Here is a 25,344-nt window from a genome sequence, read left to right as displayed (position 1 = left end):
TCCAGTCCAGTCTGTTGTCCAGGTGAACTCCAAGGTATTTGTATTCCTCAACCACCTCCAATTCTTCTCCCATGATGGAAACAGTGTTTGACTCCATCCTGTTTCTTCTGAAGTCTAAAATCATCTCCTTTGTTTTGTTCACGTTCAAGGTCAGATGATTGTTTCCACACCATGCCACAAAGCGCTCCAGCAGCTCTCTGTACTCAGCTTCCTGTCCATCTCTGATACACCCGACAACTGCAGAGTCATTGACGGAGGAGCATAATCATATTTTACTTGAGTCCTATACATACAAGCGAATAATGCCTTTCTTTGCATTTTATACAATCACACACAGTTCACTAACACATTGTATAGTAATATGTTGTGTCAATACTTTTAATTTAATACAAACACAGAGTAGTACAAATAAATGGTTCATTACAGCAGCTACCTGCACCTTATGCTAGCAAGGCAGATGGTCGCTTTTGAAAATTCTAACTTCGTAGTTTAAAATCAAACACAGACGCACTTCTAGGTCCTTTGTGTAATTTATGAATCATTTTCTCCAAACATCAGGCTGGATATAATGAACTAAAAATGACATGAAAATGATGAAATGTTTAGAGATTTTGTTGTTTTAGATGACAAAATGTTGATCATTTAACCCCCAAAATATGTAAAAGTAAAAATTAACAACAAAAACTGGATACAAATAGTCCAATATAAAACCAGGAATATTTGGGGCTGCACATCTTTGTTTATGTGGTTCAGGGGCAAAAAAGCATTAGTCTGAGCTTTGTCCAAGTAGCCTGTTGGACAACTACAACTTGTTCTCTATTAAAACCCTGTTTAAATCAAGCCACACTTTTGAAGGTTTGGTTCACAAAAAATAAAATTTTTATGATTATTTCTAATTATAATTGGTCACTCTGAGTGTTTTATGAAGGCTGAACATGAAAATAGTCTCCTACACCTATCTCCTTTATTAGCTTCTGATAGAAAATAGACGTGAAAGTCTAGGACTAGAAATTCTTGTCTGATTTACATCACACTGTCACTTAACATTCATGGACTCAGCCGTCTTGACTCTCAATGGAGAAGGCTGTTGTTGGAAACAGCGGAGAACGTCTCGATAGTTGAAGTTAACAGTTAGCATTAGCAACTCCACCACACAGCAGAACTCCTTCTGGCTTGTGTTGTTTGTGAAGTTAAAACATCCATGTTGCAAAGCAAACAGAGTCAGTGGTAGGGTCATGTTGCTGTTAGCCAATCAGAGTTGAGATGTCCCAATATCAGGAAGTAAGACTCCAAACTCTGCTGTCTGAAGCTCAATTCTGATTAGGCAATCTTCTAGATCCTGAAGCAGGCACACCGGAGCTTTCTGCGCCCAGAGAACAACTCACAAATTATCCATTCCTACCACTGCAAATGTATTGCATAAACAAGTGAATAACACCTTTCAGATATCAAAGACGTTTCTCTGACTATTTAGAAAAATAAAGTCATTTGGTCTCATTAAGAGACAGGAAGTGCCAGATTAGATTTACCAAACAGAAATCACGTTTTTTCAACAAGGAAATTCTAAATTTCTGCTAAAATTGCTGAAGTAAGAAAACTGTTCTTACAACTTTGAAAAATCTACACCTATTAGCCTCACCTTCCCACCATAGCATCCACTCATTAGCTCCCATTGCCATAAATTAGGCCTCACGGCTATACTTTTCACTGGTTTAACAAGGAGTCTGATGCTGCGAGTTAGTCCCCTCACTAAGCAGCTAATCATTTACAACCCCAGAGGCAGCCGTGTTCAGGAAGGTAGAGCTTGATTTGAATTCATAGTCGCAGATCTACCGCCAAATGCCTGTTCTCATAGCAAACACGGCTGACCTCTGCCACTTGCATCGCGTCACCAATCAGAGATGGGCCCAGCCATCGTCATTACTGTCCCATACACTGATGCTCCCACCGCCCATTGTGCCCAGCACCTTCATAAATAATTCATACCCACTGGAACATATGAAGGGCACATGCTTTTTTTGGTCCCAAATTCTGTGTTTAAGCTTCCTGTTCCCTCTGTGATAAAAAATGGGGTGCAGAATAAAATATGTTGAGTATAAATAAAGTCATCTTTAACAGGTTCACTAAAGTTCTCCCCCCTGCAACTATCACTTCAACGTTTTTTTTCCTAATGAGCATCACCCACACGGCAGCTGGAAAAACTCCCGTTAAATCAGCGAGAACATTTCATGCGAGGCTAGAAAACAAACTCATTGTTTCATCAACACCTCCTGATAAAGGAGGGCTGATGTCAAACCTAAAATCAGTATTCTGTTAGCGGTTCACTTGTGCCTCATTAACGAGCGGGCTGGATGTTGCCATGACGACCCAGCAGAAAGGCCATCGGGGGTTCACAGTGTCAGCTCCCCTCGCTCTCCACTCCCTACCACTTTAACCTGCTCCCGAGACACACGAGAGTCATTATCTGTTCGCCCTAATTACCAGGTAACACGTGGGCTGTCGGGCCACGGTGATATAGATGTCATAAACAGAAACATGGCAGCCCCAACACGCGTTGCCTGAGAGTATTTGTGTCTGCCCGACTAGACGGACGGGCGGCGGCGTGGCCCTCTTGAGCTCTCGGCTGCCGTGTTTCCAGGTAAAGAGGGGTCCCTCTTTTCATTAGTGGCACTCCAGCGAATGACCTTGACAGCTTGAAAATGAGCACATTAAGTAGAGCACTTAAATGTGCAATTATGCACTTGTTCTAACAAAAGTGTCACCGCTCGTGGGTTAATGTGGGAGAAAAGTGAAATAATAAAATGTTGTTCCAATACCCATCAAAATAATTAACGCAGTGAATCTGAGTCGTGGCAGAAGAGCAGCACGTTTCTAAAAAGAGTATATTAATATAAAAACATCTTCCTAAGGCAGATGTGACAAGTGTGCTTTAACCTCGGCATTATGATGAAAATATTACTTGAAAAAAGTAGAAACAATACAATAATTATAATGTCAGTTTGTTGTAATTGCCTTTTTACAGAGTATTAAAACATAAAAGAGTCAATATTTAAATAAAGCTGTCTATAACATCTTAAATGGTCTTTTGTTGTGGGCATGTGGGGAAGATTAAAAAAATCTCAGCTAACTCTAGTGCTTCTCAAATCCCCAAATCATCAAAGTGAGGAGTAGCGTCTCAATTTCCTACTTTACAACCAAAAAGTCAGTAAGAAGAAAGCTAAATGTACCAGAAAATGTAACAGATTATTCATTCAACAGGATTTTTAGCTACGTTTATATATTCTTTTAAATAAAATCTGCCCTAAGGTAAAACGAGATGTCCATTCACCTTACAGAAAAATATTCTGATCAAGGCTACTTCTTTAAAGGTCAACTTTATTGGTAAACTGTTTTTAAATTATTATTTCTGACTATAAATCAGTAAGTGAGTTTTTCATGCAGGCTAAACATGAAAATAGTCTGCTACACCTATTTCCCGCATTAGCTTCTGATAGAAAATAGATGGTGAAACTCTAGAATTAGGAAATCCTGACAGTCCCGACAATCAAACCGATCCTGAAGCAGGTGCATCTGGAATCTGTAATTCATGTCTTTATCACCTCCCGGCTGGAGTATGCTAACTCTGTTCTGTTTGGTGTACCTGCCTCTGCCCTTAACAGACTCCAGGTGGTTCTGACTACAGCAGCTAGGTTCTTGACAAATACTTCGAGATGCGACCATATCACTCCTGTACTGGCATCTACATTGGCTCCTGTAAACTTGAAGTTTAAGATTCTAATCTTCGTTTTCAAAGCCATGAACGGGCTGGCTCCAGCTTACCTGGCAGACCTGGTTGATTGTTATGTGCCAAAACCGACATTGAGGTTGGCTGACCATCTGTTGTTTTGTGTTCCCAGTGATAATAAGTGTAGCTCCATTTTGGACCAATCATGTGGCAAAGCAGGAGCCGGACATGCTGTTAACGGCTAATGTTTGTGCAGCTGTAGACTTTTACTAAAGGTAACAGGTCACAGGAAATAAATAGCACAAAACGAGTACCATGACAGGGGACTAAAAAAACAAAAGACACAGTAACAGACATAATTGAGTTGTGTCAATTTAAGACTTTGTTGGTCTCAGAAGGATGATGTCATAATCCAGCAACACCTATTTTTTCCCTCTCTCTTCTGCTCTTCCTCTAATGTGGACAGGATGTGTTGGAATACACGGGCAGGCTTTTACTTTGGACCGTATCATTTCATTTTCACATTGACACTCATGACATTGTGAGTTATGTTACCTTGTTTTGTTAAGATAGCAGCTGTCCAACCGGGCTTGTAAAGTTGAAGAACTGTGGTAATAAAACACCGACAGTGGAATTCTGTACCAGTGTGGCTAACCATTCTTCATTGTGTGCTGCGTAATCTACTAACTTCACCCACAGCGTTACAACACGGTGATTGGTATAGATGACAATTATGGCCCAAACTGTTTATTCATGTGGACGTATTTTAGCTAGTTAACGTCAGACAACAGCAAAGTAGCTACGCCACTGATGGTTTTGGGGCAGCAGTAGCTCAGGTGGTAGAGCGGGTTGCCCCATGATCGGAGGGTCATGGGTTCTATTCCAGCTCCTGCCAGAGGTATTCTGCTGTTGTGTCCTTAGGCAAGACACTTCACCCAACTTGTCTGTGTTGGTGGTGGTCAGAGGGGCCGACGGCGCCAAGTGGCAGCCTCGCCTCTGTCAGACCGCCCCTGGGCAGCTGTGGCTACAAAGTAGCTACTGTCACTGGCAGTGTGTGAATGTGAGTGTGTGTGAAAGTGTCTTTGAGTGTCCTAAAACGCGCTATATAAGTTCAATGCATTATAATTATTATTAAGCCTCAACAAAGTCGGTGAATATCACCGATCTGTTTTAGCTCATTGTGAAGTTCCCACGCTTCAGCAGCTCTTCTTTCAACATTTGAACTATCCCTGTTTAGGCTCAAAACTGTATGGCTGTGCACCTTCAGTATTTAACATGGAAGTATATTCATATTTAGAATCTGGAGATTTGTGCTGCTGCAAATCCTTTTTTCAGAGCAGATTCGGGAACGTTTTTCTTGAGCGGCCTCACTTCCAGTTACAGCAAGAAGCGCTGTTTTTAGACAGATGAGCTAGGAGAGCCTGGTTGGCACAAGTAAAAACACATTTTTTCTCAAATATCTTGCTGTTTTTAAACGAAAATATAAAGTTTAGACCTGTTACAATACAAGAGTTCAACGTGGAAGACGCCCTTTAAAAAGCACTCGCCATGTTTGATTCCCAAAGTTGTCTTTAGTTTTCTAGAAAGAGGATAGAGTATCTAGGATACTCTGACTTTAGAGTACCATCAGTGTTCTTACAAGTTTGTCATGTTTAACCCTTAGCATTCCAGAGGCCTGCCCATGGGACAAAACCCCAGTGCGTTCATTAAACCTGGAAATTTAAAGGGTCAATGGGAATTTTAACAACTTTTCTAAACTTTAAACCATTGGAGGATTCACACAAACAGCATATAAACATGTTCTAGAGGCAGCGTGGATATTTTGTGACCCACACACAGAAACTGGAAAACAAAAACATGTTTTAGATATTAAGTTGTAAAAAATAAAGTTAGAAAGCTTTTTTTAAGTTTCCACCTTATTGTAAACATCTGAATAACTTTCTAATCCTGAAGGATGTCCTCATGAATCATCATCATCATCAAGCGTTATTCATCATCAGTCAAGAGTTTTTGTTTCGCCTACATTCAGCTACTTCCTGCTTGTATTATTAATCTAACATGGCTGCTGACACACAGATTTAATGGCAACCAAACAAACCTTTTAATCATCATTTCCCCCTCAACTGCCAGTTTAAGCAAAGCTAAGCAGTCAAGACAAGTTCAAAAGCGTCACCCGGTCCGGGTTCGCATTGAAACTCTTCTCCGTGTGCTTCATCGGTTTTTACAGTAATAATCCTGCAGCTCCCTTGCAATTGCTGTGCAGAAAAATGGCCACCTATGGAGATAATTAGCAACAGTACTTATCTGCTGTTTATACAGTTCATGCGCAGCCACTGTAGAAAACTGCGAGCGTGCAATAATTAATCTGAATGGAGGAGGGATGAGAAATATTTCCTGTCACAAATTCATTCCTTCTCAGCTTCTCAAAAAAATCAAAAGCCGCTGAGCTTTTCCGCCGCCCTCTTGGGAAATGGACTCTTATTGATCAAACGAGCATATTTCCATATTGCCATGGCCACAGAGTGGTCTGTGCTTTCATGGGTCTGTGCCGATAAATATGCTCAGCTGGATCATTCAAACCGAGACCCCTTGAAAGGCTTCGACAGCCTGCAGGCATTCACATCGATGCACCTCTTTCTCTTGGCGCCCGGGAGTTACGTCTCCTATATCTTTTATTTGGAGTGCTACAGTAGTGACAAAATAAAATACAGTTATCACTGCAGCTGGATCTGGCTGAATGTGTGAAATAAAAAATAAGAAGTTATAAAATAAAAAGGCCGATCGGCAAACAGCAGACATATGTCAGCCGCACACCGCTGCCTTATTTGTATTTTTCACGGCGGCCAGCACATCCCACTCTCTCTGGGGTTGCTCTGCGCTGTCATTTCAGCTGCCTAGCTCCTTTGCAGTGGGCATACACAGTCACTCACTGTGGTTTCAATGTTGCTAGGCTACCTCACTTCTGCGCCGCTTTCTGTTTGGAAATCTACTGTTCAATAAAGCAGTTCAAGGGAGACCTGTGGGTTTGAATACTGAGTGATATGAACCTGCAGGAGTCACTCACAACAGACTTGTTTTTCTATTTGTCTTGTCTTTGTTTCTGCTCTAATTTTATAAATAAGCAGCATTACATCCTTCACTCTTAAGATTCTCACGCGCCCGTGTAACCTCGCCTGGCTATGGCGACCTGATTTGAGTCATTAGTGAGGTGAGAATCTTTTATTTCTAGACATCTGCTTTTCTCCTTCCCGTCTGATCGCCGTGTCTAGGAGTTATTCTAATTCATGCATTGTTTACCTAATTTCCTGCTTGGGATGTTGTGCTTATCTCCAGCTCAGACTGTCAAACAAAGAGTGTTTCCAGAGGGCGAAGGCTGAACAAGCAAGCAGCTTGCAAGGCCTCACACAATCTCAGCACCGGCCTGGTGTGCTCCCAATAATTACGGGTGTAAAGCAGTTTGACCTCCAACACAAAGGAAGGTCGGCCTACTTGAACTTTGCTGAGCAACACAAGCTGACCCCAGATGACCCCAACGGCGAGGCCACCTGATTTCCCTAGAGTCCCAAAACAAAAACTCATTTGATGACCTCCTGGCTTGATCTCTTCTTCCTCCACCACTGGATTTAAATCATCCCTTCCTCCCTAGAATTTATTGCATTTAGAATGCAGTTTTCTACTGTGTACTCGTTTTTATCCATTTGTTTTTTTGCATACAATAAGATGTAACAGGCAGACAAAAGATTTCTGGGTTCAGAATGTCTGTCGTTGCTGCGATAGATATTTCCACATGCATATCCTGGGATGACTTTGAAAGGGCTTCCATTAATATTCCATTGCTCTCCGGTTCATGTTGAACGGTTATTAAAGCCAGACAGGCTGTTGGCGCACTCTCAATTTTGGTGTTTTTGGTCGTTGTTTACAGAAAATGCTTTGAACACTAATTACAGGATGTTGACAGATTACTTCCTGGGGAACTTGTGTTTTAAAAGCTAATCGGATCACGTTGCAGTGGAGCTCGTTGTAGTCAGTTACAAAGGTCAAAATAAGGGTACTGCTAACTAGACTGGATAGTTAGCAGTGTGTTAGATTTTTGGATAACTTATTTTGTGCTGGAAATTGTGAAATCAATAAATTTACTGATATTCAATTTTTATTGAGCCATAATTTCATCATTTCTCTGTAAAGGCACATATGCCAACAAACTTGTGAAAACTACATTTAAAAAGCTGGTTTCTAAAACTAAAGTCAGTCCTATGAGTTCAACAGAAAGCACCTACAGCTCAGTTTTTGTTTCTTGAAGATATTTCAAATTTCATTTGAAAGTCTTTAGCTTTGATTGAGGATATAATACCAGAGAATCTAAGAAAATCTGAAGGATTTCCTCCAAACCCCAGAGCACTCAACACAACCTTCAGACTGAAGCTGGTAAAAGAGCCAAACTCAAGCAGAGTAGTGTGGTACATAGAGCCCCGTGCAGTGAGGAGTGTTCAGACTCTTAGAGAATAGGAAACAAAACCTTTCCATAAACACATGGCACAACTCTGGAGAGCCAACTGTTCAAGTCAAAACTCTGCTGTCCACTTACATTTGGATAGGAAGACCAGTGGTTCAGGACAGGAATAAAACAAGCCATACCCTAATCCTTAGGTCAAAACTCTTTAACCCTCTGGAGGCAGGTGTTGCAGATTTGCAACGTTAAAACCTAACTACCTGGTTACTCCACATACGTATTTCATGAGCATTTTTTTTAACTCAGAAGTACCCCTGAAGGACTTAGTTGTTTGTCCTTTTATCAAAACTTATTTTGAGCCTGAGAGGGTTAAATGTTGAACTAGTTGGTAAAAAGAGAACATTGACCACATTGAATTGGCTTTGTGTATGAAATGTGGTATATAAACAAAGCTGCGTTGCCAAGTCAAAGTGATGAATGTAACTTCAACGATCCTGTTAGTGTAATTATCCAAAAAACGATTCATAAACCTGGACCTAAGGGCTGAAGAAGACTTTTAAATGAAAGGTGATGCTTTTTCAAGAAGAATTACATGCAGATACTTTCTACTCAGCCATGAGGAGGTAGACCCTGTTTGGTTGGTGATGTATGAAACTAAGTTGTGTCAGATTTTTGATTTAAAAAAGGAGAGTACAACAATCTGGAAGTGAAACAATTATACACAGAATATCAACAAATTGTTGTAATGTGATTTAAAATAAAAATGTGCTACTTTTCTGCCATTTTTGTATCTATCCCAACGAGACACTGCCCAACTGGGACTCCACGGTGTTCAGTCAAATCTCTTTGGAAAATCTTTGACAGTAAATAGTGCAGTCCCCCACAAAAAAGCAAACATGTTTGATATATTGGCATCCACCATTTCCTTCTAAAGATTGTGTCTGGGAAATTATTGCAAAGTATCTGGATTCTCTGGAATGTTTTTTTTTTTTTTTTGGTATCCATGGCTTAACAGTCTTGGTTTTATTCCATGATAATCTGCCTATGTCACCATTTTGTTCAGTTTAAATTAGGTCTATAATGGCAATCACAGGGCATGATGGACCCACTACAACAAAATTTTACAGTAAAACCTATTTCACAAAACTTCCCAAGGAGCTATGGACAGCATTTTTAAGTAGACTTTTCTAATTTGACATACATTTCTAGTTTATATGCAGGGGTGCACCTAAGTGGTCGACATGCAGGGCCAAAAGTATATGTGCTTACCAGGTCCTTTACTACTATGCTTGAATGCATGACCATGACCATTTACAAAGGGGCCAACGAGCACTAAACACCTCTGGGAACTACTTCAAGACTGTTGGAAAATCATTTCAGGTGACTACCTCTTGAAACTCATCAAGAGAATGCCAAGAGTGTGCAAAGCAGTAATCAGAGCAAAGGGTGGCTATTTAGAAGAAAATTGAATAAAAACATGTTTTCAGTTATTTTACCTTTTTTGGTTGAGTACATAACTTCACATGTGTTCATTCATAGTTTTGAGGACTTCAGTGAGAATCTATCAATGTAAATGGTCATGAAAATAAAGACAACACATTTAATGAGAAGGTGTGTCCAACCTTTTGGCCTGTACTGTATGTGCATATAATTAACACCTATATATGAAGACATTTAAGGTAATTTCACTACAAATATTCCTGATGCTTGAAAAAAGAAAGATGCTGACATTCAGATAATGAATACTTTCTGTTTGGTATCAGAGAATATATTTTCATATGATGTAGGGACGACATACTGGCATTAGCCAGCATCAGGTAATGTACTTGTTTTCTGTGTTCAGGTGGACTTTTTCTGCTGTGTGCACTTGCTGTCTTGTCATTTTACCTTGCATGTCGGCTGTAGGAATGGGAGGTTGGTGGGCAGAAGGGAGACCATGAAGATGGATGACGCTGTCATGCCGGGATTGTGTTTGTCGCAATGCAAGCATTTTCCACTACTCTATTATCATTATCATTGCTGATGGTATTGTTACAATAGCTATTTCAGGGGGTTGTTAAGCTGCTGAGGCCGAAAGGCAGAAAAATGAAATGGAGAACAGAGATATTGGAATTCAAGATTGTGTTGTATAAAATCTACATTTGCAGATAATTGGGTGCATACAGTATGACTGCTTCTGAATTTTTTACAAAAATGTGCATGTCCACAAAATATAAAAGCAAGCAGCAACAACAGAAAACTGGTCCAAAGTTGATTTATTGCTCCAATACATTTTTATATTTAATAGTTGAATGCAAAACCAATTATGGAGGACCGTAATGGGGTTTGGGTACAATCTTTATTTATTTATTTTACTTTGTTTACTCAGAAAGGTCAGATTGAGATAAAGACTTCAACATTCTTTCAATGTTGTCATGGGAGAGGATTTGGTAGGCGAAGCTGGGATTGAACCACAACCATGGAGTTGGCAGTCAGCCACTTATCCGCCATGGAAGATCCACTTTTAAAAGCCACAACAGCCTTCATGAACTGTAAGGTCATGAGTATTAACAACCTTTTAAAAGTAACTCTGTTAGAGGTGGGGAGACTGATCCTTCAGCTGAGTAGATGGATTATTGCTTATTGGTGATCAAGCTAAAATGTACTTAGGATAATTAATGGGTAGGCACATTAGTGCATACAATATTAATACCATAGACACATATTGTATATAGACAGAAGTGTAATGCAGAAATTACATTTTATGAAGAAATTATATCAACAAATTGGAAATTTTGACAATAAAAATAAACCCCAGATATTTTACTTAGCGTAAACTGTTTCTGTTCTTGCAGTTGCACATTGAAATGATACGTTTGCATCTGTTTTAATGTTTATAAGTTATTTGATGCTTAAATAAACCCCATGTGTGATGATGAGTAGGCAGGACATTTAGACCCACATGCACACTGGCCCAAAAATACAACATGGTGGCTCTAAGAAATGGGATATGATGGCATCGCATTTCAACAACAGAAGAAGGAAAAGATGCTTCATTCGTTCCACACAGGCATGGAAAGAAATGGTACCCTTTGGTCAAAGAAAGAAAACACCTCGTGCCTCAAAGGGTTGTGCTAAAACTGTGTAAAGTTAAAGGTTTAGTAAAAAGAAAAAGCCACGTCTGATTTTTACACTTAGTTTTGTAAGTTTTAAGTTAATTCAGTCACCATTGTGGGTTTTTCTTTCCTTAAAAGAAGAATACCAACTCATAGGTACAATTTGATGTAACATATTTAAATATATGTTCACTTTCGGCGGCTTTCACTCCCGAAATGGACAGTTTCCTTCGATATATCAAGAGAAGAGACAAAACATTCGTAAATGCATTAAGACTGTTTTCTTTACCTGTTTGAATTTGGTGAGGTGTGCTGGTGGCAGCACGGATATCCGGGATGCAGTCCAGTCTTTTTCTAAATTAAAAAACATGATTCGGAACAGAAAAGATGCGAAAATCAAGCAAGGGACGTAGCTCACCAAGCGTCGACGTCACGCTAGTTCCATAGGAACGACAGAAAGTCCCTGCCTCACAATAGGAGCTAAGATGGTTCTGGGAACTACAGGAAAAGCTTCCTAGTTCCGATCTGTCCGAACGCGCCCGAAAGGGGGCTTGTTCCTGAAAAGGTTCTAGGAACTACAAAAGGTTCCTACAGTCTGTAAGTACCTTATGATAGGGGTGTTATTCATAGTGGGGGTGCTATTTTGACACTACACAGAGATACTCCAGAGAAACTTGTATTAACATTAAGCTCACAATTGAAATATAGGGAGAAATTAAAACCATAAGAAAACCCAAACTGGTGTTCAAAAAGCTTTAAGCTCTTACATTTTACCTACTACTGGCTATCACACACACTACCGCAATAAATTTCTTATACCACTGTTTTTTGTGCATAATTAATAAAACTGCTTAGTTTCGAACCATAAGCAGATGTAAAAAAGTGGGCTTCAACAATCGAATTTTCAGTTTTAAAAACCTGCTTTTATGTTTATTCATTTAAACAATGGTGCAAATAGGTTCCAACAATGCCACCGCCCCCACAACGTCCTGGTTCATAGCATCTTTGACAGGCCACACGTGTTAGAGCTGTTTCTCCATCTCCTCCCCTCCGTCTCCTATGGCTGTCTTTTAGGATGCTGGAGCAGGTGTGATAAATGCTGCCGTTTACATCAATGCAACCCCCTCACCCGCTTCACCCCTCTGGGGAGAAAGAAGATGCCTCCATGCAGATTGATATCAAGAGGCCCAGCTTCATCCTGCAAGGTCTGACTGATGTCTGCCTGGATAAAAAATTAACTTTATCCCCACCACGCTAGTTATGATTCATGTGCTTCTCATGCCCCTCCTCAGCTGAAGACAGTCCACACAGACCTTCACGGCACTACATTTGCCGGAGAACAGTATAGTTTATCATATGGAACCTTCCCGCCTGCCTACACCTAGAAAATACCAATACCAATTGGTAAAGCAAGTTGCATCAATCTAGCATTATTTTTTCATGAAAAAAAAAGATCAAACACTGTTCTTTGTCTGTTGTGATAGTGCTGTAATCACTTCTATCACTACTAAAGTTTTATGGCTTAAAAAAAGATGAGCATATATTTGAAATCTTTCCCTCCAAGTCATTATTGACAGAGAAATGTGTTCCAAGTACAGTCAAAGATGTTTTTGACCAACGTTTCTGCTTCAGCTTTTCCATACCATCCTGACTGACAGGCAGGAAGAGCGCTGGGGTCACATTACTCACAGTTAGCATTCTGTTCCTCTTCTCTCCTGCGCTAACAACATGCTGAAGCGTTGCACTTTCCGCTCCAAAGGAAAGTAGGTAGTGTGGGAGGTGGCGGTGCAAAAAAAAAGATGCCACTTCGGACTCCAATTAATTTGCCATCTGAAAGCAAAACTATTTGCTGAGAAGGATAATTGCTAATAATTTATCTGTAAATTCTCACTTCAACCAACAAGAGAAGAAAAATCAATCTTAAGTCAAATGTTTGGACATGATCTTGCACATTTGTTTAAGAAATTATACCAATAAAACCTCCTAAGACAATTTGCAGGTTTGTGTTTCAGCAGCAACAACAACAAAAAAAGAACTAGCTGACTTTTAATGTTGTAGACATCAGAGCTTTCTCTGCAGAGGTATTGATGGAATAGCATTCCAGTCATTGCAAAACGTCGTGTTGGAGAATCACTTTGTCACAACAGCTTGTGGGCAAAGCCAGCCCTAATGTGCAACAGTAACAACGTTAACACAAAATGCAGTGAATCCACATACCAATGACAGGTTGATGATGCTTTTAGTTTATCGCAAACCTGACTTCATGATGATGTCGTGCAACAAACTGGATGATGAAAAAGAATAAGTACCATTTCAAACTGTCCTTGATCATAGTGTCACAAAAATCACAGCCAGGATGCATTCATAAGTCGTCACCATGGCACAGTCCGGATGCAGCATTACAGCTGGCAGCATGTGTGGATGACACCCTAAACACTTGTTGACAGGGTAGCACATCTCAGCACAACACTGGGTAGCTCAAAACAGATCAAAAGCAGCCCAAGAGTTTGTGGCTGAACAAGGGACAGCAACATTAAATGACTGTCTGCAATTTTAAAGATCTAATTTTTATGAATGCTTTTCAAAGCACAATTGACAAGTATTGACAGAAAATATAAGCCCGGAAAGCCTTCCTAAATATTTAAATACTGTATACAGTCTGGCCACAAGCTACTAAAACAATCCAGTCATGGGATGGAGTCAGACTCTACGGTTGTCTTTCAACCTGCTCCACGTGTTTGGACAGCACTAGGTCCAATCAGAGCAACAAACAGTGGCATACTCACCGCTACAGATGACGGTCAATGTAAAAAAGAATCAAATACGTCCTCTTTCAAAATGTTTAAGTACCTCTTTCTGCTCATGTCTCAAAGAAAGTCTAAAGTCTAAATAGTCCAAAGTTGATGTCAAAATTGTTTTAAATGAGAAGTCTTTCTGAGTCTATGACATCTTTGTTGTTTTTCTCATAGACATGAATAAGTAGATGCCCCATTGGGTGCTGGAGAGTGTTACAGCGTCACCGCCATATTGGATGGGTTCCTTACTCATAAAACCCAACTAAAGTCAACACAGAGTGAGCAACTATGCCTATTCTTTGTGCAGCCTATGGCTGCAACAACAACCAGCATTCTATTGAAAGTAGATCACGTGGGATTACCATTGACTCTTCTAGCCTACCTGTTGGGATTTTTTATTTTATTTTATTATATTTAAATTTGTTATTATGCCATACCATGTGTCTGACTGATTTTGTGAAAAAGCATAATAAAATGTGTTTTATAGATGGTATACACCTTCTTCAGTAGAAATAAATGCACTGGGGGCGAATGGAGACCCATCCAAGATGGTGGCCTGCATCTACGCCAGTTCCAATAGGCAGCCCTAGTCCATGGGGAGTCTGTCTGTGGTTTTTTGTTGTACAGCTCTATTGTTAAACCTGCCCAACAAACAGAGAGATGTGATTGGCAAGACACAACAGTGTTCGTGCTAATGGTTGACCTGCTGAGGTACGATGGAGCGTGGCTAGACCAAGCTGCAGAGCAAAATCTTTTACTATTGTCATGGTTGGTCTAGAGAATATGATACAACCCAAAAAAAAGAGCGCAAGCTTTAATGATAAATGACCCGCACTTGTATAGCACCTCAGAGTAAGGACTCCAAAGTGCTTTACACTACAGTGTATCATTCATCCATTCACACACACATTAACACACTGATGGTGATGAGCTACGATGTAGCCACAGCTGCCCTGGGGCGCAATGACATGAGGCCTGCCGAGCACAGGTGCCACCGGTCCCTGCGACCACCACCAGCAGGTAAGATGGATTAAGTGTCTTGCCCAAGGACACAACAACAGAATCCTCTGTCCGGAGCCGGGATCGAACCTTTAGCTAAAATAGCGTTTGTGAATTACATGCTACAACGGCTTACCATAGTTCTACTGTGGTGTGTGGAGCAGACTTGAGTCGCTGACTCCCAGTAGCAGCAACCTGACTCCAGGCAGCAGCTGCAGAGGTTCTGCTCCATAGAGCTGCAGAAATCCACAAATAAACGGGATGGTGGGGATTTTTCTTCCGCTTGAGTTTAGTTATTCACAACCATCCCATTTTTTCAGAACTCCACTTAATCATGAGTGTACTACGCGCTAGGTTAGCATTAGCTAATCTCACAGTAGTTTCACTCTTGATCCCAAACTTTGGAGCATTTCTGCCTTTTACAATGGGTTTAGTCTTTGCTGGTTCTTCTACAGCACCTAGATTACCACATAGTGCTCCAGTAAAGTGTGTTCAGACTGTGGTGCGCATATTTAACAAAGATTCAAATTAGTAAAAAATTAATTGAGGAATCTAACGAATCGGATCATTCGATGGATCGTTCCAGCCCTACTTGTGAGTCGGGGGGGTGGGTGGCTCTGGCGGTCCTGTTTCAGGAAGTAGAAATTAGCTTCTAGTCAAGACTTTCTCTGCGGTTTCCTGGACGTTAAACGAACAACACCCTGTGAATACATGAATGTTAATTGAGAGGATGAAGTAGATCTGGATGAAGTAGAGCTGTCAGGCTTTTCTGAACCGAGCGATTCCCTGTCTATTTTCTACCGACAGCTTATGCAGGAAACAGGGGTAGAAGAATATTTTCATGTTCAGCCTGCATGGATAACTCAGTGGATAAATAAAAATGAGTAAAACTTGTTTCTCAGTGAACTTGGTCTTTAAAGCTGATTGAGTTTTAGCAGGAAAACATTGTTGCATCAAATTCCTAAAAATGAAACAACACTTTACATTTTAAATTAATTTGGCTAACTTCTAAATTTGACAAAGAAATAACATGAAGGGAGTGTAGAAGTCGGGTGTCTGTACTCAATGATCTTTTAAAACTTTAATGATCGAAAAAGATGTCAATCGTTTGTCCAGGAATATATCTCTTACATTCTGCATTAGATGATAACACCTGCACACGGACACTTAAGGAACACAATACAATTAGCTGGCATTTAATGCTGCATGTCTCCCAAGCCAAACAAGCATTTTCCCACACACATAGCATCAACAGTTGATGAAACTGGAACCCCTTCGAGACAAAGAGAAAAAAACAACAACTCCAGCAGTACATGAAACCAGCGCTTTTTGTCACGAATCAAATTAAAGATCTGTTAGTGACTGGTTAAAGGTCACAAGGGGCCAGCAGAGATTGAATATCAATAAAAAAAATCCATTGCACAAATATCAGTGTTAAGGCAGGTTCCAGTGAGCACTGTAAGCCTGATTCACTAGGACAGAAGAAATGGTTTTGAGTCCTATCATGAAAAAAGCACGACTGACATTAAAGTTACCTGGAAGTGAATGAGCTCTGCTACAAATGTCACAGAACAAAATCTGCACAAAGTGCTGCAAGGCTCTTCAAAAACGGGAAGTTAATATCAGTTACGCATAACACATTCATTATTTCCTCCTTCTCCCTGACACATACAAGCTAGTTATTGACAGATTTTCACAGTAGAAAACCAACAGACAGCAATAGAAGTACTTACCCCAATAAGACCTCGGTTCCTGCTGTGCTCTTCTGTGTGACTAGATTGAAGGGACACAGAGAATAAGCGTACCTGCAGAGGAAACAGAAAGCTTAATGCAACCACTAAGTGACAATGTACATATAATTTCATCCCAGTGGTTTCACTCTCCCACGTTTATTGTTTGTATCTCAATACGACCATTAAAGTTCCTTTTTGCCATGTTGGCATAAAGAAGTGTTTAGTAGATTTTAACGCATCATGGATGTTCAGTTTGAGTAAAAGCATCAAATCATTCATAATCAACATTGAATTTCTTGCTAGAGAACATTTTCTCTTTATTTTTTTTTTACATCAAATTAAAGTAATCCCAAAAATGTCTTTGTACTGCATCAAGTTTGGATTACACAGGCGCTGGTAATCAAATATGCTGTACAAGCTCATACTTTTCAGTTGTCCTGCAACTGGCCATTTCTGTTTTATGCATTGGTCTTAATTAATGTTGTAATAGTCCAAGATACAGGATTTGGGATTTTCATTAGTTGTCAGTTATAATAATCAAAACTAAAGAAATACACATTTGAAACATATCCGTATGTGTGTAATGAATTAATTTAATATACAAGTTTCACTTTTTTGAATGGAAGTAATGAAATAAATCAACTTTGACATGATATTCTAATTCTATGACCAGCAACTGTAAACACTAATGTCAGTTATGACCCACAGAGACATTTAATCAAACTACAATTTAGGCTTACCTTTACTTAGCCTTTTGGCTTTTTCCGCCTTGTTTTGGTTTTGGAACTCACAACTTTAATTCTTAATATATTTTGCTTCATTTGAAGACAAAAAGTAAAGTGTTTCATTAGAATTGGACACCAGTACATGTCTATAGTATATTACAGCATGCCTAAGATGATTGTGTTAGCTGCAAGATGATTGTACAACAACGTTCCTACATTGTCTTATGAATGTTAACTTTATTTTCTCTGTAAGTGTTTTTCTCCCCAGAAGAAGCTACAATGACGTTCTGTTGAGCTGTGGTGGCCTCATGGAGGAGGCCATCGTCTAGCACACTGCTGCTAACTACTTAAACATTCTCTCTCTCCTGATAATAACTTTTTGGTTTCCTTGACTTTTCATGTGCTAATACTAGTTTATCCGTTTAATTATAGATCCACTAGAATAAGTACAATAAAGTTTATCTTTCACCAAATAGAATATTTACTAAGACATCACAATATAACTATAGACACATTACTTGTGTGTGTGTCTGTGTGTGTGTCTGCTCTGTCTTCTCGATCCCCAGTGAGGCGTGGAGGATGGCTGCTTATACTGAGCCAGGATTCTCTGGAGGTTTCTTCCTGTTAAAAGGGAGTTTTCCTCTCCACTGTCGCTTTATGCTTGCTTGGTATGAGGATTGCTGTATAGTCACTGACACTAGTCAGTGACTTGATGCAATTTGCTGGGTTCCTTATATAGGAAACATTATTTCTGATTGGCTTAATGAACTGACCTGAATTGGAATTTTTATTATGTGAAGTGCCTTGAGACGACTCTTGTCGTGATTTGGCGCTGTATAAATAAACTTGAATTGAATTGAATTGAACGTCATTACAACGTTGTTGTCAGTCTACTGATCTCTGGTCTGTTTTGGTGTGTGGGTACACTTGTAAATATATCCTCTACATCTGTGCACTTATAACAGTGTTGGTTGAGGTTTAACTAGGATTTATGGAAGTGGCAGCTGAAATTATGATAAGTTTATTTATGCAAATAACGTGTACATTTCTGTGAGCAACACTGTTAAGGCCCGTCTTTGGTCAGTTCATTTAAAAGTGACTAAAGATGTAATGTGATTGGCTCTGTACTATTAACATGCAAACGCATTGTGGTACTGTGTGCAACCTTAATATATAGGTATTGATACTTAACCGTGGTAAAACCCATTCATAACTGACAGATATGCCAAATACCCAAAAACTCATCCATATATCACAGTTTGTGATTCACGTGGTTAATGCATAAGTAGGCAATCTTGTTAACTCTTAAACTTGCAATGTAAAGAAGTGAACTATAATTAGGAAAGCAGAAGTCTTATAAAAGTCAGTGCAAACAGTTAAACTTCCTGTATTAATGACTACCTAGTGAGACAAAAGAGTGGCAAGAAGCTGCCAATTATTCCGACACCCACAGCTCTTCGACTTGGGCAAAGAAAACCTAAAGGAGTTAGCACTTAGCAGAAGCATTGGCTAATGTACTTGGTGGGGATAGGGTTCAAGTTTTAAGGCCCGATTACCAGCCCCAGAAACAAACTGATCAAAGACCTTGATGAAGAAACTGACAAGCAAAAGGACTGCTGGGCTTTATCTTTTTTCTATTGCTTTTCAACCAATACAATGACTGCTGTAGAGAGAACTGAGGATTCCCTACACGCTGGAGTGAGGGAAATGGAAAAGGCTAAATGAGTGAGAAAGGGTGTAGGTGAAGAAATGGCTGCAGCTTAAGTGTATGTGGGCTGGGAAGTGTGAGGGAGATCAAAAGCTGCATGAGACACGGAGGGAAAAAATGTGTAAGTAAATGATGAACATCAGAGACAGAGTGGCGGTTTGAGAGTTAAGTGATTTGCTGCTGAGATCTTTTGCTCATTTGTAAAATGTTATCATCTTTGGGACTTTCATGTCAAAAGTATACTTTAACACAGAGATTTAGCAATTTTTACAACTCTTTAGGGAGGTTGTAGTGTTAGCATTTAAGGCCCGTGCTTCTTCAGAGAATACCTCTTAGACTAAAGCTGTTTTTACTGCTTCTCCAAATGTCTTCTACTGACAACAAATGCTCAAATGTTTCACTTGTTCTACACAATACCATTATGATAATAATATAATAATCATCATCAAACTTATATAGCACTTTATTAGGACACTCAAAGATGCTTGTGTGAACTCATACATTCACACGCTGCCATTGATGGTAAGCTACTACGTAGCCACAGCCACCCTGGGGCAGTCTGACAGAGGCGAGGCTGCCATTTGGCGCCGTCGGCCCCTCTGACCACCACCAACACAGGCAAGTTGGGTGAAGTGTCTTGCCCAAGGACACTACAGCAGAATATCTCTGGTGGGAGCTGGAATCGAACCCATGACCCTTCAATCATGAGGCTCTACCATTTGAGCTACTGCTGCCCCATTGTACTCATAAATGTACATTCAGTACTATTGTCTAAAAGTGTTATTTATTTATAACTGCATTTTATCATTTTTACCACAAAGTGAAAACCAAGACATTCATGAACTTGTTGATTTTCTACTTTAAAAATAACAGTGGCACCTTTCCAACGTTCCTCCTCCTCCAATGCTCAAAACCAGGCTACATTTAACACAGTGTAGCTCTTACAAGAGTGGCTAGTCTCATTCATTATTCAAACTGCTGTCCACAGCGAGCCATGTCAAGCCATTTACACACAGACTCATAACATGTTGTAGAGTACATGATACTTAAGTGTAGACAGTATTCCTTATTTGTCACATGTTTATGACCGATATTGTGGAGGTCTTGCTCTGAAATACATGCACATACATTCTGCTTTCATGATATTTCCTCAAAAAGACATGATTGTTCATTTTTAAGCCAATAAATTTGGCTAAGAAAAAATGGTAAGTGGCCTGTATTTGATATAGCGCCTTCTACAACCCCCGAAGGCACTCTCCAACACAGCCAGTTAGTCAAGCATCCCCACACACATTCACACACTGGTGTTGATGAGCTACAATGTAGCCACAGCTGCCCCAGGGCGAACTGACAGAAGCAAAGATGCCATAAAAAGGCGGCATCAGTCCCTCCAATAACCATCTGCAATCAAGAAGAGTGAAGTGTCTTGTCACCTGACTGCCACAGACTGAGTGGTGCTCCAACATGCAACCCTCTGGTTTTGGAACGGGTACTTAATTCCTCTGTCACCGTTTCCCCATACCAGTTATGCGTGGTGTCTAAACACATCAAGTCTAGTGACCAACAAAGTATCAGCAACATTGTTGGTTAATGAGTAGGATCCCAGTTGTCATGCGCCAGCTAGTTTTCATCTGAGTTCTTTGACTACCTCCTTGTTTTAGTCATATTAGTATTTTATCTACTTTAACTCCCCCATATAGCAACTTTTAAGCAAAAGGGGGAAATAGACAAAAGGTGCAAAAACATTGCCAACTTTGAAATGGGTTTCTAAAAAGCTCCAAATTCAACATCTAGGTCAACTCCAGGCAAAATCAGGACTCAGCAGTTCACTTCCATCTTAAGGACGAGACAGCCCTTTAAATGCAGGAGTTTTCATATTTATGACAGAAAAGAGTGGTTTTAAAGAGCAGTAAAAGTAGCCATTTTTGTCAAATAATTAATTTAATTAATATCAAAAAGAGGAGGTGGTCCATCTATCCATCCATTTCACTATGCTTATCAGGGGTCAGTTCTCAGGGGCAGCAACCTATAAGCAGGGAGGCTAAGACTTCCCTCTCCCCAGCCACTTGGGCCAACTCCTCCTGGGGAGTCTCAAGGCGTTCCCTAGCCAACCAAGAAGCATAGTCCTTCCAATGTGTTCTGGGTCTTTATTCTGGTCTCCTATCAGTTGGACGTGCTCGTTAAACCTCACCAGCAAGGCGTCCAGGAGGCATCTTACCCAGATGCCCAAGCCACCTCAACTGGCTCCTCTTGATGTGGAGGAGCATCGGATCCACTCTGAGCCCTTCCCAGATGAGTGAATTTGTCACCCTATCTCTAATCCTTACTGCACACTGGAAGCGTCAGCGGCGCAGAACGCCAGTGGAGCAACACTGCTTCATATAGAATCCATGGAGAGTTACAAACCAGCCGTGACGCGTCTGCTAAAGATGGGATCGGGTTCTATTTTGTCCGTGAGCCACTTTTGAGAAGCATCAATTTCCGTAGGTAACATAGGGTTAGACAGGATATCACACACGGTTTCAGTGTAAAATCCCCAGAATTTTTCAAAATAAAAGTAAATATAAATCTTATGGGTGACCCAATGACTTATTTATTCCCAGTATTGTTCCAGAAGTGCAGCGGTGTGTTTGCCATGGCTTTAGTCCTGGCAGTGGAGAGGAACAACATCATATATGACATCAAACAGTGATAACGTGATTTCTTCTTTGTTTTTTGGTTTAATGGCGGACTGCGTAAACAAACCGTAACCTTTGAGTCTTGAGGAATCTTGTGATCTCACGAGGAGGTTGGCGGAGGTCTCAAGGGATTTTGTGATCTCGTGAGTAGAGGAAGAAGCACGGTAGAGAAGCCGCTTCGCTGCTGAGACCCTCCCAGTGTGCACTGGAGTGCTGTGATTGTCGCAAGTAAACTGTTCGGCTGCTGTTTGGCACCGCTGATGCTTCTGTTCTCTAGGGTAAGGGAGAGCACAGACACCCTGTGAAGAAAACTAATTTCAGCCCCTTGTATCCGCAATCTCATCCTTTTGGTCAATGCAGCACCAATCTACCTATCGACTTGCCACTCCATCTTTCTTTCATTAGTGAACAAGACCCCAAGATACTTCAGGAAGGACCTTGTCCCTGACCTGGGAAAAGCACTCTACCATTTTCCGACTTTGACACTGATCTTAGGAGGTGGTCTGAAGTTTCAACTCTGCAAAACATACACTTTAGCTTTGAAAGTAGTCACAAAACAATTTCACAGCAATTCACAGCTTAAGAAAGGTGATCAAAATATGTGACATCTGGACCAGGACAGCAATGACCCTCTGGAGGATGGATCGGGTGAGTGATTTGTAAACTAGCATGCAGTAGGTAAGCTCTCACGTTAACTGAAAAGTTTGTTACTCTGCATGTTTCAGTCCCTAAACAAGTGAAATGTCTTCAATGAAGTAAAGAAATACAGCTGCCTTTTTGTCTGAAACCAGTGGGAATTAAGACAAACCTCCAAACTGCTCATTCATTTATGAGTGTTCAGCGCCTTGGGCTTCCCGACAGGGAAGGAAGGAAGGCGCTTTATAAATAAAGCTTTGATTTGATTAGTGATTTGGTCTATAAAAAGTCCAAATTAGACAACCAAAGATCTTTAATTATGTGTTAAATAATGTACTCAAGTATGTGAAACATGAAATGAATAAACACAAATTCCCAGTGAGCATTGGCTTTAATGCTCTTTATACAAGTAGATTCATAAAGTTTGTAGGCAGGTGGTTCAGCTACAACAAACATCCTCATTTGAGCCCTGAAACAGATGGTGCCTGATGGACAGAAGCACATTGAGCAGCGGAAGAGGGGAAGGAAAAAAGGGGAAACGCAATAAAAAAGTCTCTAAATGGGTCCCAGAAGGGTGTACCCCTGTATGCCTTTACACCTCTTCCCCTTCTCTATCATGCTTAGTCCTACCCTCAAGGCAAACCCATCCATCCCTGTCTACTTTTGCTGACACGCCATCACCTCACAAAAAAAGAGATGGGCTATTTACGAGTGAGGGACACTGTAACGTAACCTTGGGTTCTTGGACGTTCGCCTCCTTGTGGCAGCTTGTGAGAAACTAACAGTGTCGAAGGAAACAGACAAAATATGTGTCACTGGGTTGAAACAAACAACAAAAAAGTTAGAAGAGATTAGAAATGCCGAGCCCAATACGCAGACCGAGGTGAACGTTGATTAGCTGTCCACTGGCTCGACAGCCCCATCGCATTCTGCCATCTGTGTTACATAAATGGGATGTAGCAGAAAGGTCAAACAGGCACATGTACACAAACCGTCCCCGGCTATCCTTAGCAATGAGCACAATATGACACAAAAAAACGGGGGGAAATATCAGCAAAGATGGACGGCTGATGACAAAGGCTTTGAGGAGAAAAGACTGACAGCAGTGGAAAAATAAGTCTAGGAAGAAGCAAGGAGAACAAAGACAAAGACAGAGGGAAGGGCAAGACTGAAGGATAAAAAGAAATAAAAGTGAGCAAAAGAGAGTGGGAGGGAATCAGAGTGTGCTGCTGGTGATGCTGTGCATATGAATCACTGACTGCACAGACTGAAAATATGACAGATGATTATGTGCTACAAGAGGGACACTGGGTGGAGAATACAAAGGATATTAAAGACAGAAAGACAAGGGGATGAAACACAGTGGGTCACTTATTAAATCTTTAGTAATAATTAGAAGCTTCTGATCAAAAACTGACAGCAGTGATCTTTCCATTCAAGTGCCGAACTCCACATTGCGTCTCTTTCCATCCCCCACGTTCAATCTGTCACTGTCTGACAATGCAGCACTGACACTTGCCATAATAAGTTGGTACCACTCTGTCAGTCTTTGGCAGGTGTGTGCTAGGGCTGAAGGTACACAGTAAGAGAATAAATATCTTAGATGCAACCACTTTAGCCCTCAGGCAGTATTTTATACTTCAGTGGCTCGGACAGCAAGGAAAGCCCAACCCCCACAGATCTGCTGAGATAGGAGGAAAAACTGTTTTCTGACCAGTATGTTCCTAAATTAACTAATTTCCTTTGGAATTATTCAAAGGCCTTCTTTCAGTGCCCATATCCAAATGGATTCAGAAAATAATTGGGAAATGGTGTTTTGGACTAACTGTATGCTCCTTCATTTGTTTGTATTGTTGGTGAAATATCTTGTGAACGAGTGGAGGAATGTGAACCCCCAGAATGTCATCACTAGATCCACAGCTAATGAGATATCAGATCCAACTTCATTCAAGGTGGCCATTACAGCCAACTGACCTTAGAAACCACATAAATGATTATAACTCAGTCATTTTAGCTGATATTAAGTGAAAGTTCAACGTGAACATAGGTAAGTCATTTTTAGCCAGGGTTTGAATTACAGAAAGGAAGAAAGAAAATCTTTTATAGAGCGTCTCTCAAGATAAAAGTCAAGAGGTGCTTCACAAAAACAAGAAATTTAAATATAAAAAAAAGTCAAAAAATGATTAAAAATATGTTTAAAATGAGAGCAAATAAAAAAACATGATTAAAAATGTAAGGAAAGGGGGAGAGAGTAAATCAGTGGATCCCGGGAAAGGCAGAATAGATAGAAAGAGCTGAATAAGGAGAGAGGGTAGTGCTGAAGGTCATGCAAAAGCCAGCGTGAACAGGTGAGTTTTCAGCTGCTTTTTAAAGGAGACCACTGAGTCCACTGATCACAGGCTCAGGTGGAGAGTTCTAGAGTCTGGGGGCCACAGCAGCAAATGATCTGTCACCTTTGGTCTTTAGCCTGGTACTGCACAACCAGTAGGCTTTGGTCACTGGACCTCAGGGACCTGCTGGGGGTGTAGGGACTGAGAAGATCACCAATGTATAATGATGCTTGTCCATGTAAGGCCCTAAAGACCAGAACCAGGATTAGACTGACATTAACCAGGATCAGGAGAGCTAGGGTGAGCTTGGCTACCTCAAAAATGTGATGGGCTCCCCCGAAAGCCCTCGACTGACACACTAGGGAGCCTGAATAATGACCCAGTTTCCCCCTCGCTGATGAGGAGTCTTAACAGGGGGTGATTGGACACACGGCCCCCGCCCCCGTTATAATGGATGTGGTCAACCCCAAC

The 25,344-nt window shown here is 40.6% G+C and overlaps 1 protein-coding gene across 2 annotated transcripts in view; it reads right to left on the bottom strand.

The window, feature by feature from the left end:
• Positions 1-25,344, bottom strand: part of LOC107377414 (glucosidase 2 subunit beta) — a 262,809-nt gene that overhangs the window by 10,465 nt on the left and 227,000 nt on the right. For both annotated transcript variants that reach the window (XM_015946971.3, XM_015946972.3), the window contains one exon: positions 16,797-16,868. In XM_015946971.3, coding sequence (XP_015802457.3) covers positions 16,797-16,868 — 72 coding nt within the window. The remainder of the gene's footprint in view (positions 1-16,796; positions 16,869-25,344) is intronic.

The sequence above is a fragment of the Nothobranchius furzeri genome, chromosome 2 (assembly GCF_043380555.1).
Source record: "Nothobranchius furzeri strain GRZ-AD chromosome 2, NfurGRZ-RIMD1, whole genome shotgun sequence".
NCBI classification, from domain to species: domain Eukaryota; kingdom Metazoa; phylum Chordata; class Actinopteri; order Cyprinodontiformes; family Nothobranchiidae; genus Nothobranchius; species Nothobranchius furzeri.
Note: the sequence above shows the minus strand (reverse complement) of the source record. Positions and strands in the feature narration are given on the sequence as shown.